The 12,147-nt window shown below is 46.7% G+C and overlaps 1 protein-coding gene across 1 annotated transcript; it reads left to right on the top strand.

Annotated features, from left to right (window-relative positions):
* The first annotated feature begins 14 nt into the window (after window positions 1-14).
* SRRD (SRR1 domain containing) lies at window positions 15-12,137 on the top strand. Its single transcript, XM_066260261.1, has 7 exons — window positions 15-180; window positions 6,549-6,589; window positions 8,328-8,587; window positions 8,688-8,786; window positions 10,884-11,038; window positions 11,493-11,538; window positions 11,696-12,137. The coding sequence occupies exons 1-7, from the start codon at window positions 23-25 to the stop codon at window positions 11,915-11,917; spliced, it is 981 nt and encodes a 326-aa protein (XP_066116358.1). The 5' UTR covers window positions 15-22; the 3' UTR covers window positions 11,918-12,137.
* The last annotated feature ends 10 nt before the right edge of the window (window positions 12,138-12,147 follow it).

Genomic DNA, 12,147 nt, shown 5'->3' with positions numbered 1-12,147 from the left:
GCTCTCGTGACGTCATAAATCGATGGCGGCGGCGCTGGGGTCCTGGCAGGCTGTGGCTCCGCGGAAAAGGCGCCCTGCGGCTCGTCGTCCGCGGCCGGGGGCAGTCGCGGCGGCTCGGGATCCCGAGGCAGAGCCCGAGGTGGATGGCGAAGTCGTGCTTCGTCGCATCCGGGAGGCAGGGTGAGTGCCAGGCCGGCTCCGAGTCCGAAACTTCACGCCCGTGGGAATCTCCGAGCCCGGGTCTCGCCATCTAAAAAGTGGGAGTATGTGCAGACCCTCTGGTTATTGTGAGGGTTTAATGGAGGTAGATAGCTAGTTACAGACTAGATTGTAGTAAGCGCTCAATAAAGGTTGTCGTTCCTCTTACTGCAATTACAGATGCCCGACCTTGGGCAAGTTACGTTATCTCTGTGCCTCAGTTTTCTCATCTGTGAGGTGGGCACGAAAAGAGTACCTGTATGGGCTTGTTTTGAGGATTCAGTGAATTAGTAAATGTAAACTGTTTCGAACAGAGCCTCCACACTGAGTGTTATAAACGCAGTTCCAGTGTTTGGTGTTTCTGTTACCCCAGTGTTGTTATTGACATTGCTAACACCTGGGACGCAACACGAGTTGCTCTGTGCCTGGCGTTGGCTTAAGCATTTTCCACACTTGATCAGTTGGAACATATTAGCCACGCTCGGAGCCTGGTGGCGTCGAGTCTTAAACGTAGATAATATATGGAACCAAACTTCAAATCCATGTCTTTGTGACTCGAAAAACCTGTGTTTCAAAGCTGCCCATTATTCTGGTTCATCCCATTCCCCATCCTTCCATGCCTTACTGTATACCTTAGACCAGGGGTCCCCAAACTTTTTACACTGGGGCCAGTTCACTGTCCCTCGGGCCATTGGAGGGCCGGACTATAAAAAAAACTATGAACAAATCCCTATGCACACTGCACATATCTTATTTTAAAGTAAAAAAAACAAAACGGGAACAAATACAATATTTAAAATGAAGAACAAGTAAATTTAAATCAACAAACTGACCAGTATTTCAATGGGAACTATGGGCCTGCTTTTGGCTAATGAGATGGTCAATGTGCTCCTCTCACTGACCACCAATGAAAGAGGTGCCCCTTCCAGAAGTGCTGCGAGGGCTGGATATATGGCCTCAGGGGGCCGCAGTTTGGGAACCCCTGCTTAGACAGCAGTTAAGAGTAGTGCCTAACACAGAGGAAACACTCAGTAAATGTTACCTACTTTTGTTATTTTGTATCATTGCCTTTTTTGTTTGTGGTCCTTTAAGGGCTCAATAAATAGCTTCTGTTAGCACCTCTTCAGATAACTGCTGAGGGATCATCATAACAGAAAATAATTTGATTAATTTATGTGCTCCCTTCCCCTAGAATTAGGTTCAAGAGGCGGTGGTGACTCAGAGGTTACAGCTAAATAGAAAGAGGTGGGCTGCCCAGTTACTGCATCTGAGAAAAAAAAAGCAGCATTGACTGTTGCTAGGATCTGAAAATGCCAAAGTGAATGAGTATGTGCTAGGGGTTTGGAAAACTCTTAAGGCGCTTTGAGTAAAACTTGACGTGTTACTCCTCTTTGTCTTCTTCCATATCCTCCAGGAGCTCACTACTTCTACCTGTGCCCCAAGGATAGTGCATTCCCCACTGCCCTGATGGAGAGGAGGAGTCCAGCACTTTACTTGCTGTTCTCCTGTGCATACACCACCAGTTTCCAAAGCACTCGCTCTACATTCGAGCTCTCTCATACCCTCTGTGAGGACCATGAGGGAAGTCTCTGGGAAGATGTTTTTTTCAGTTCTGTCTGTTCTCTGAGCCCCTGAACAGTGGCTTAATGGCTTGTCAGTTCAAATCCAGTTCTTTTCTTTTCTTTTCTTTTTTTCTGAAGGTAGAAACGAGGAGAGACAGTCAGACTCCTGCATGCGCCCAACCGGGATCCACCCGGCACGCCCACCAGGGGGCAACGCTCTGCCCACCAGGGGGCTATGCTCTGCCTCTCCCGGGCGTCGCTCTGCCGTGACCAGAGCCACTCTAGCTCCTGGGGCAGAGGCCAAGCAGCCATCCCCAGTGTCCGGGCCAGCTTTACTCCAATGGAGCCTTGGCTTCAGGAGGGGAAGAGAGAGACAGAGAGGAAGGAGAGGGGGAGGGGTGGAGAAGCAGATGGGCGCTTCTCCTGTGTGCCCTGGCCGGGAATCGAACCTGGGACTTCTACACGCCAGGCCGACGCTCTACCACTGAGCCAACCAGCCAGGGCCTTCTTTTTTTTTTTTTTTTTTTAACTTTTTTTCTTGTAATGAAAACTTTTAAGATCTTTTCTCTTATCAGCTTTCAACTATGCAGTACAGTATTATTAACAATAGTCACCATGCTGTAACTTCATGACATTTATTTTATAACTGGAAGTTTGTACCTTTTGACCTCCCACTCACCCATTTCACCTCACCCTATCCCCCTGCCTCTGGAGACCACCATTCTGTTCTCTGTGTCTCTGAACTCCGTTTTTTTGTATTTGTGTTTTATATTCCACATATAAGTGAAATCATACAGTATGTCTTTCTCTGTATGACTCATTCCACTTAGCATGATGCCCTTAAAGTCCATCCATATTGTCACAAACTGCAAGATTTTATTCTTTTTTTATGGCTGAATAGTATGCGTGTGTGTATGTGTGTGTGTGTGCGTGCATGCGTGCGTGCGTGCCACATCTCAATCCGTTTTTCCAGCGAAAGACGTGAGTTGTTTTCCTATCTTAGCCATTGTGAGTAATGCTGCAGGGGACATGAGAGTGCAGAATCATTTTGAATGAGTTCTTTTGCTTTCTTTGGATAAATATCCAGAAGTGGGATTGCTGGATCTATTTTTAATTTTTTGTCAAACCTCCATACTGTTGTACTTGGTTACTGCACCAATTTACGTTCCCACCAACAGTGCACATGGGTTCCCTTTTCTCCACGTCCTTGTTGACTGACACTAGTTATATCTTGTCTTTTTTTGATAATAGCCATTCTAACAGGTGTGAGGTCATCTTATTGTGGTTTTGATTTGCATTTCTCTAATATCTAGTGATGTTGAGCATCTTTTCATGTACCTGTTGTATGTCTTCCTTAGAAAAATGTCTGTTCAGCCTGACCAGGCGGTGGCACAGTGGATAGAGCATTGGACTGGGATGCGGAGGACCCAGGTTCAAGACCCCAAGGTCGCCAGCTTGAGTGCAGGCTCATCTGGTTTGAGCTAAGCTTACCGGCTTGGACCCAAGGTCACTGGCTTGAGCAAGGGGTTACTCGGTCTGCTGTAGCCCCCCAGTCAAGGCACGTATGAGAAAGGAATCAATGAACAACTAAAATACCACAACGAAAAACTGATGATTGATGCTTTTCATCTCTCTCAGTTCCTGTCTATCCCTCTCTCTGAGTCTCTCTCTGTCTCTGTAAAAAAAGAAAAAGAAAAATGTCTGTTCAGATCCTCTGCCTATTTTTCTTTTTTTTTTTTAATTTTATTTATTCATTTTAGAGAGGAGAGAGAAAGGGAGAGAGAGAGAGACGGAGAGAGAAGGTGGGGAGGAGCTGGAAGCATCAACTCCCATATGTGCCTTGACCAGGCAAGCCCAGGGTTTCAAACCGGCAACCTCAGCATTTCCAGGTCGACACTTTATCCACTGCGCCACCACAGGTCAGGCCTCTGCCTATTTTTAAATTGCTTGTATTTTTGTTGCTGAATTTAATTAATTCTTTATATATTTTGGATATTAACACCTTACCAGAAGTATCATTTGCAAATATTGTCTCCCATTCATAGGTTGCCTTTTTATTTTGTTGATGGTTTCTTTTGCTGTTTAGAAGCTTTTTGGTTTAATGTAGTCCCATTTATTTTTTTTCTTTTACTTCCCTTGCCTTTGGAGTTAAATACATAGAAACACCATTGAGACCAATGTCCAGAAACTAGAGCCTATGTTTTCTTTTATGTATTTTATTTCAGGTCTTATATTAAAACCTTTAGTCCATTCTGAGTTAATTTTTGTGTATGGTGTAAGATAGTAGCCTAGTTTTATTCTTTTGCATATAGCTGTACAATTTTATCATCACCATTTATTGAAAAGACTTTCTTTATTGTATATTTTTGGCTCCTTTGTCATAAATTAGTTGCCCATATGTGTGTGGGTTTACTTCTGGGCTCTCAATTTTGTTCCATTGGTCTGTGGGTCTGTTTTTCTGCCAGTACCATACTGATTTTTTTTTTCCGAAGTTAGAAGCGAGGAGGCAGTCAGACAGACTCTCGCATGTGCCCGACCAAAATCTACCCGGCATGCCCAGCAGGGGGCGGTGCTCTGCCCATCTGGGGCATTGCTCTGTTTTGGCTGGAGCCATTCTAGCACCTGAGGTGGAGGCCATGGAGCCATATTCAGTGCTTGGGCCAGCCTTGTTCCAATGGAGCCTTGGCTGTGGGAGGGGAAGAGAGGGAGAGGAAGGAGAGGGGGAAGAGTGGAGAAGCAGATGGGCGCTTCTTCTGTGTGTCCTGGCTAGGAATCGAACCCAGGACTTCCACATGCCGGACCGATGCTCTACCACTGAGCCAACCGGTCAGGGCCAATACAATACTGATTTGATTGCTGTAGCTCTATAGTATAGTTTCAAATCAGGAAATGTGGTACCTTTGGCCTTGTACCTTATTCTCAGAATTGCTTTGTCTTTTTATTGTCTGTCTTCGTTCCATATAAATTTGAGGATTATTCTATTTCTGTGAAAAATGCCATTGGAATTTTGATAGATATTACCTTGAATCTGTAGATTGCTTTACGTAATATGGACATTTTAACAATGTTAATTCTTCCAGTCTATGAACATGTAATATCGTGTGTGTGTGTGTGTGTGTGTGTGTGTGTGTGTGTGTGTGTGTGATGACCTTGCCCAATTTTGGTATCAGAATAATACTGGTCTCATAAAATAAGCTAGGAAGCATTCCCTCTTCTTCAGTTCTTTGGAAAAATTTGAGAAGTTATAAGTATTAAATCTTCTTTGAATACTTGATAGAATTTACCATGGAAGCAGTCTGGTCCTGGACTTTTGTTTGTTGCAAGGTTGTTGATTACTGTTTCAAGTTTCTTACTCTTGATCAATCTAGTAACTTTTGATTCAGTCCAGGAAGGTTGTGTGCTCTAAGAATTTGTTCATTTCTTATAGTTTGTTGGCATATAGTTGTTGTCTCTTATGATACTATTTATTTCTGTGGTATGCTGTGATAGCTTTTCTTTCATTATCGATTTTATTCATTTCAGGCCTCTCTCTCTTTTTTTTTTTTTTGCATGGTGAGTCTCCTAAAGGTTTGTCAATTTTATGTTTTCAAAGATAAAGATAAATAGATCTAGATCTATTTCTAGATGCAAAATTAGGTTATTTGAGACTTCTTGTTTCTTGAGGTAGGCATATATCACTTCATACTTCTGTTAGAGCTGCTTTTGCTGCATCTCATAAATTTTGGGCTCTCTTTGTTTTAAAGTCTATTTTGTCTGGTACAAGTATAGCTGTTACAGCTTTCTTTTGGTTTCCATTTATGTGGAACATCTTTCCCATCCATCCATTTTCAGTCTGTGTTTTTAAATCAGAAGTGAGTCTCTTTTTTTTTTTACTTTTTTTTTTAGATTTTATTTATTCATTTTTATTAGAGAGAGAGGGGGAGAGAGAGAGAGAGAGAGAGGAGAGAGAGAGAGAGAGAGAACAGGGGGAGGAGCAGGAAGCATCAACTCCCATATGTGCCTTGACCAGGCAAGCCTAGGGTTTTGAACCGGTGACCTCAGCATTTCCAGGTCAACGCTTTATCCACTGCACCACCACAGGTCAGGCAGAAGAAGTGAGTCTCTTGTAGGGAGCATGTAGCGGGTTCCTTCCTTCCTTCCTTCCTTCCTTCCTTCCTTCCTTCCTTCCATCCATCCATCCATCCATTCATTCAGCCATTATGAGTCTTTTGATTGGAGAATTGAGTTAATTTTAATTCCCTATTGACTATGTTTAGCTCTGGGTTTGTGGAAACCAGTTGACACTTGATTTGTCTCTTCTTTTACTTTCACCTTGGAATTATTTGCAACAGAGGGCATTGACTGAGTACCTGCTGTGCTTGAGGCACTGCAGAGTGTAAACCCGTCAATTGGTCCTGTAACCCTTTGTGATGGGTCTGATTCTAATCCCCATTTCAGGGGTGCAGACACTAAAGCACAGGTTAAATCTGTGCATTTAACAACTGCTTATGAAGCTGCACCTCTCTGCTAACTCTGTTGTGGACCAGGGATACAGAACAGACCCAGACCTGTCCCCGGGAATTGGGGGCCTACTCCAGGAAGCCCTCACTACTGCCCTCTCTGAGCCCCAGCAGGACCTGCTCCGGCTCTGCCCATGTTCACCACGCATCCTCCTGTCACTGAGGGTGGGCTCTGCATCTGGGGCACTCCATCATGCTCCCCACATCCAGATTATGGACAGAAGGTGGATCTCTATTAGGGCAGCTAATAGAGAAGGTTGGGAGATGACCACGCCATTTTTTTCAACAGGGAGGACCTGCTTGTTTCTGAGTTCTGGAGTTCAGCACTAGGTGAGTACCCCCTTGCTAAGGCTGAGGGTGGAAGGTGAGGGAGGGCCCAAATATGGGCAGAGAAAGGAATCCCAACCTCACTGATGAGACTTTGCTTCGAAGAGCGTGTACATCTGGGTTCTGAGCCGACTCCCCCTTGCAGCTGTGTGGTTTTGGCTCTTACCTAACTCTGACCCTCAGCTTGCTTATGTGTAAAATGGAGATGATAATACGTATCCTGTCGTGCAATTTTGAGTATTAAACAAGGCTGCTTAGTGCATAGGAAGGTGCTCGCCTGCCACACAGGAGGCAGTGAGGGTTAGCTAGCGTTATCGTTGTTGGAATTTATATCTATCCCCCACTGTTCCCTGGAGATTACAGTGTAGACTCTTTCTCTCCCCATGCAGTTATAATCTCTTCCTAAATAGTATGTGCAGGAATGTAAATATTAATACATGGAGTGGACTTCAGTGGTTATAATTTCTATTGAGGGACATTTAGTTTGTTTTCTTTGCTTTTTTAGTTATCGTAAATTTGCAAGGAGCGCCTTTATGCATAAAGCTTTCATCAAGTTTAGGACAGTCGTCTCAGGGTAGAGTCCCAGGAATGAAATTGTTCAGTGAAAGGCAGTGACCAACTAGATATCCATGGATGGTCTATTGCTGTTTTACAAAAAGCTTTTCCCAGTTCTTTTACCAGTGAGGACCAGAAGAGCCCGTTTTTCATGCAACCTTTTCTGGCTGGGCTCTTATTTAAGGATGTCATTGCTGGTAAGTGAAAATTGGCATCATCTTGTAGGAACATACAGCTTTTTACATTTAGTTTTGCTTTGCTCACAGGTTTGTGCAACTAAACTCAGTGCTAGTACAATAAAAGGAGAGACGAGAACCCATCTCTATATGAGATGATTTAAAGAGAGTATTTTTTGTTGGACTCTAGAAGCCCCAGCCTACCATTTTATTTTTTTAACTTGTTATACATTAAATATTCCTACTCCCAGCAATTTGTAGTGTGCTGTTGAGAGTTTGCTCCTCTGTTCTTTGTTATAATTTTTAAAAATAGCCAAAATTTCAGAGCATAACTTGTGCTTACTGGGGAATTCCTATTGAACTAGAATGAGTTTACATTCAAGTTTTAGATGGAAACTGTGTCCATAAATGAAAGCTATTTCTTTTCTTCTTTTTTTTTTTTTCTACAGAGACAGAGCGAGACTCAGAGAGGGATAGATAGGGACAGACAGGAATGCAGAGAGATGAGAAGCATCAATCATCAGTTTTTCGTTGTGGCACTTTAGTTGTTCATTGATTGCTTTCTCATATGTGCCTTGACCGGGGGGCTATAGCAGACCGAGTAACCCCGTGCTCGAGCCAGCGACCTTGAGTCCAAGCTGGTGAGCTTTGCTCAAACCAGATGAGCCCGCGCTCAAGCTGGTGACCTCGGGGTCTCGAACCTGAGCCCTCTGCATTCCAATCTGATGCTTTATCCACTGCTCCACCACCTGGTCAGTCAAAAGCTATTTTCTTTCTGAAACTTGCTCTGAGGTTGTGGGCCGTGGGGGTGCAGAGGCCCAGACAGCCTGTCGGTGGACAAAGCTGTGGTCCCAGGCCTGTGTGGGCGGGGAGCCAGCAGTCCCTCTCTGAGGACTGGAGCTGTTTCCACCCTGCCCCCTTTCTCCCTGGTTCCGTGGGCTTCTCCTGTGTGACTTGGTTCACAAGGTCACAGCATGCCCTCTGACTGTATTGGGGGCCTGGTCTTTCAGAAACCATCAACAGCTGTCTTAGGAAACATCTGGAACAGCTGAATGCCCCTGAGGGGACTCTTTTGGAAGCCACTGGAAAACTGCACCTCGACTCATCATTAGATGAGTCACACGCGGCCCCTGGCTCCATCCCGGGAGAGACCCTGGCCACGGGGACCTGCAGTTGGAAGTGTGTGTGTTACGGCATCGGGAACTTTGCCACCTGTGTCTTAGCTAGAAACCAGCTAGCGTTTTTGCTTCTCTTCCTGGAAAAGTGCCAGGTACATTTTTGGACCCCTCCATATCGCCCCTCCCTCGGTTGTGCTCACGGTGCGCACACAGGCATTAGGGTGGAAGTTAACTCCCCCTTCCCTCCTGCAGATTCCCAGAAATCACTGCTGGGTGTATGACCCTCTGTTTAGCCAACTCGAAATTGCAGTCCTTAACACCCTTGGGGTGTCTGTCCTCAGTGAAAACGAGGTGAGTGGTTTAGGAGGGGAGCAGGGAGGGCGGTGGGGTGCTGAGCAGCAGAGCCCCGGCTCTGTCCCATGAGTGTCGGGTTCCTCTGAAACAGCAGTCCGTCCTTCCCACCACGGTAGCTTCCCAGTGCCGTGGTGTGGGCCAGTCAGCTACCAGCAGTTTGGACTGTTCTGCCCATCAAAATAAAGAAAGTAGCCCTGGCCGGTTGGCTCAGTGGTAGAGTGTCGGCCTGGCGTGCAGGAGTCCCGGGTTCGATTCCAGGCCGGGGCACACAGGAGAGGTGCCCATCTGCTTCTCCACCCCTCCCCCTTTCCTTCCTCTCTCTCTCTCTTTTCCTCCCACAGCCAAGGCTCCATTGGAGCAAAGTTGGCCTGGGCGCTGGGGATGGCTCTATAGCCTCTGCCTCAGGCGCTAGAATGGCTCTGGTTGCAACAGAGCAAAGCCCCAGATGGGCAGAGCATCGCCCCCTGGTGGGCATGCCGGGTGGATCCCGGTTGGGCGTATACGGGAGTCTGTCTGACTGCCTCCCCATTTCCAACTTCAGAAAAATACAAAAAAAAAAAAAAAGTAAATCACACAAATGGCATGAAGCAGAACATGTCTGTTAGCTTTACAAGGTATTTAGGAGTCTGTGTCCAGAAATTATGCTAAGTCGGTATTTACTGTTGGTATTAAAATATTGAAAGTGCACACAAGCTTGGGGCCTCAGATGAGGGCTCTCTGGTTGGAGTTTACCCTGTTCCAGGGGAGGCAAAGGGGACAGAACAGCCCCCTCCCTGCAGCTGCAGCTGTTACACTCAGCACCTGGCTGTGAGGTGTGCATGAGTTCTCTGTCCACCCCTGCATCCCCAAAAAGAGTGGGGATTTGAAAGTTCGTGAGACCTGGAGAAAAGAAAATAATTTCACAAGCGGAAGACTGAAGCCAGTATAGGCAGATAGCCCTGAATTGAGTTTTGTGTTGTCTCGGGAATTATAAAATAATCATTTGATTCCTCTGTTCTGGAAAACCACCATTGTATAGCTTATTATGAAACATGAAAATTAGGTGCAGCTGAGACAAGGGAATCGTTTGCTTATCTATGTTGGCAAGCTTCTAAAACTGCCATTTAATTCAAATCTTCGTCTCTGAGTGCCTGCTTTGCGCTTGCAGTGAGCTTGGGGGAGACCTAGATGAACGGCAGCCTGTCCCTGTCCTGGCCTGTAAACAAGTAAATGAATCGGACAGTGAGGCAGAGCCACATGCTAGGAACTGAGGCTTCCAGGAAGGAAAGCATTGTGTTTGGGGGTGGGTGGGTGGACGAAGGTTTCCTGGTCTGAGCTGGGGTTTGAAGATCGACTGGGAGTTTGCTAGATGGCCAGAACGGGTTGTACCAGGCTGTGCAGGGCTGGCTGTTCAGGGGCCACTGCCAGCTTGTCCTAATGGGGGGGGGGGGGTGCAAGAAGGGTGGAGGAGGAGAGGCCCAAGATAGCAGGACCAGACAGCGGCCACAGGGCCCTGTGCTCCCTGCCAGGGGGTGTGGCTGGGGAGCAATAGTTCTCTAGAGGGAGCATGTGAAAGGGGCTCAGCTGTGATGGGACCCGCAGGAGGTGACTCTGGAAATACGGAGGACCACCAGACCCAGTGAACGGGGGTAGTAACCACTGTCACCCCTCCAGCTATGCTCACATGGCCCTAGAGGCCCTCTCGTTGACCCAGGGCTTTCTGCTAGTGGGACACACATTTGTTAAGTAAACGTGTTCTTTCCAGACATCACGATCTCCTATTTGTCCCGTATCCTTTTATAGCTTTCATGTGCATTACTAATGTAACCATTCCACAATGGAATCTAGTGTTTTCCAAACATTCATACTTCAGTTTGCTTTCCTCTCAGCTCATTTTCCCAAGCTGTTATATAATTGATATACAGCATTTTATAAGTTTAAGGTGTGATACATGTATACTGCAAAATGATTATCACAAGATTAACCATCGTTTCACGTAATTACACTTTTATTTTTTGTGTGCGGTGAGAACCCTCCTGATTACAAGCCCCCCTCCCGCCCCCTCCCCCCCCCCCGTTGTAAGGAGCGTGTGCACAGCTGTGCGTCTGCCCACAGGAAGGCAGACGGAGTGTCCGTGGCCAGCCCACCGTCTTCTACATGCCCCACTGCGGGACGGCCCTCTACAACAACCTCCTGTGGAGCAACTGGTCCGCCGACGCCCTTTCCAAGGTGGTCATCATTGGCAACAGTTTCCGAGGCCTGGAGGGAAGGTGAGCCTGAGGACAGACTCCGTCAGGCCCCGAGGTGCACCGTCCCGCAGAGGGACATGTTCCCCATTGGCCATTGGAAATGCTCTTGTCCAGGTACCTGGACAAAGGGCTAGAGGTGTCAGCCAAGTCAGGCTGTGAAGCAAGTTCGAATTCTTTTTGCCAGTACTTCTTCTCTTAGGATGGATCCTCCCTTCCCTTACGATAGACAGGTTTCTTTGATGGGGAAAAGGCATGGATTTCTACATGCCATTTCCGTTGCATGTTTCCTGGGTGTCTGCTCTGTCATCTCTCCTTGATGACATGGGTGCGGTCACTGGGACAGTCACTGAAGACCTATTCTACATCCCCAGTTGTCACAATTTTTGCTATATTTAAATCACCTTGTCTTTGTTTCTCTTAAGTTGGATCAGACCATTCATACTGCCTATTCATGCTTTTAAAATTCTATTTCTAGGTTGTTGACAAGGATCCTGCAGAAGGATTATGTCTACGTTGCAAAGGTATGTGTGGACGAAGGGGCAGGGTGGGAAGGGTGTGGGAACCTAGTTCCATCAGTGGGAGCTCTGTCCTCACACATAGGCTGAGGCTCATGCGGGTGAACATGGCAGAGTGGGGTTTACTCTGACCGTCGAGTTTATTCTCAATTTTTCTGTTCAGATTTTAAAAGGACTGGAGGAGCAGGAGTTTCCTCAGACTTCCCAGTACATGGACATATTTAACGACACCTCCATCCACTGGTTCCCTGTCCACAAGCTAACCCAGCTCCCCGCGGACACGTGGGCATTTCAGGAAGAACCAGATTATGAGGACTGCGAGGACCTTGAGATCATCAGGAACAAGACAGGAGACCCTGCAGCTGCTCGTGTGAACTTGCTATAACTTATTCAGGGTTGGCCGAGGCAGAGCAGCACCGCCAAAGACTTGAGGCGGCTGCCGAGGACAGACTGCAGGGGCCTCCTTTCCCAGCAGGGGCCGGCGTCTGGGGGAACAGGCCTCCCTTCAGTGGGGCTCGCCTGTTGAGGATGACACGCTGCAGAAGAACTTGCTGTACAGTTCTTGGCAGGGAGCATCTACCGAATAGAGAACTTATTCTTTCAAAGGTTTGAAAT

Source organism: Saccopteryx bilineata, chromosome 2 (assembly GCF_036850765.1).
Source record: "Saccopteryx bilineata isolate mSacBil1 chromosome 2, mSacBil1_pri_phased_curated, whole genome shotgun sequence".
Lineage (NCBI taxonomy): Eukaryota > Metazoa > Chordata > Mammalia > Chiroptera > Emballonuridae > Saccopteryx > Saccopteryx bilineata.
This window is presented reverse-complemented; position numbering and strand designations above follow the sequence as displayed.

Excerpts from the sequence above, each read along its gene's own strand:
- SRRD (XM_066260261.1), top strand. The coding sequence starts at position 23 with ATGGCGGCGGCGCTGGGGTCCTGGCAGGCTGTGGCTCCGCGGAAAAGG. Across the intron at positions 8,588-8,687 it reads TCTTCCTGGAAAAGTGCCAG|ATTCCCAGAAATCACTGCTG; the intron begins GTACATTTTTGG and ends TCCCTCCTGCAG. Across the intron at positions 11,039-11,492 it reads TTCCGAGGCCTGGAGGGAAG|GTTGTTGACAAGGATCCTGC; the intron begins GTGAGCCTGAGG and ends TTCTATTTCTAG.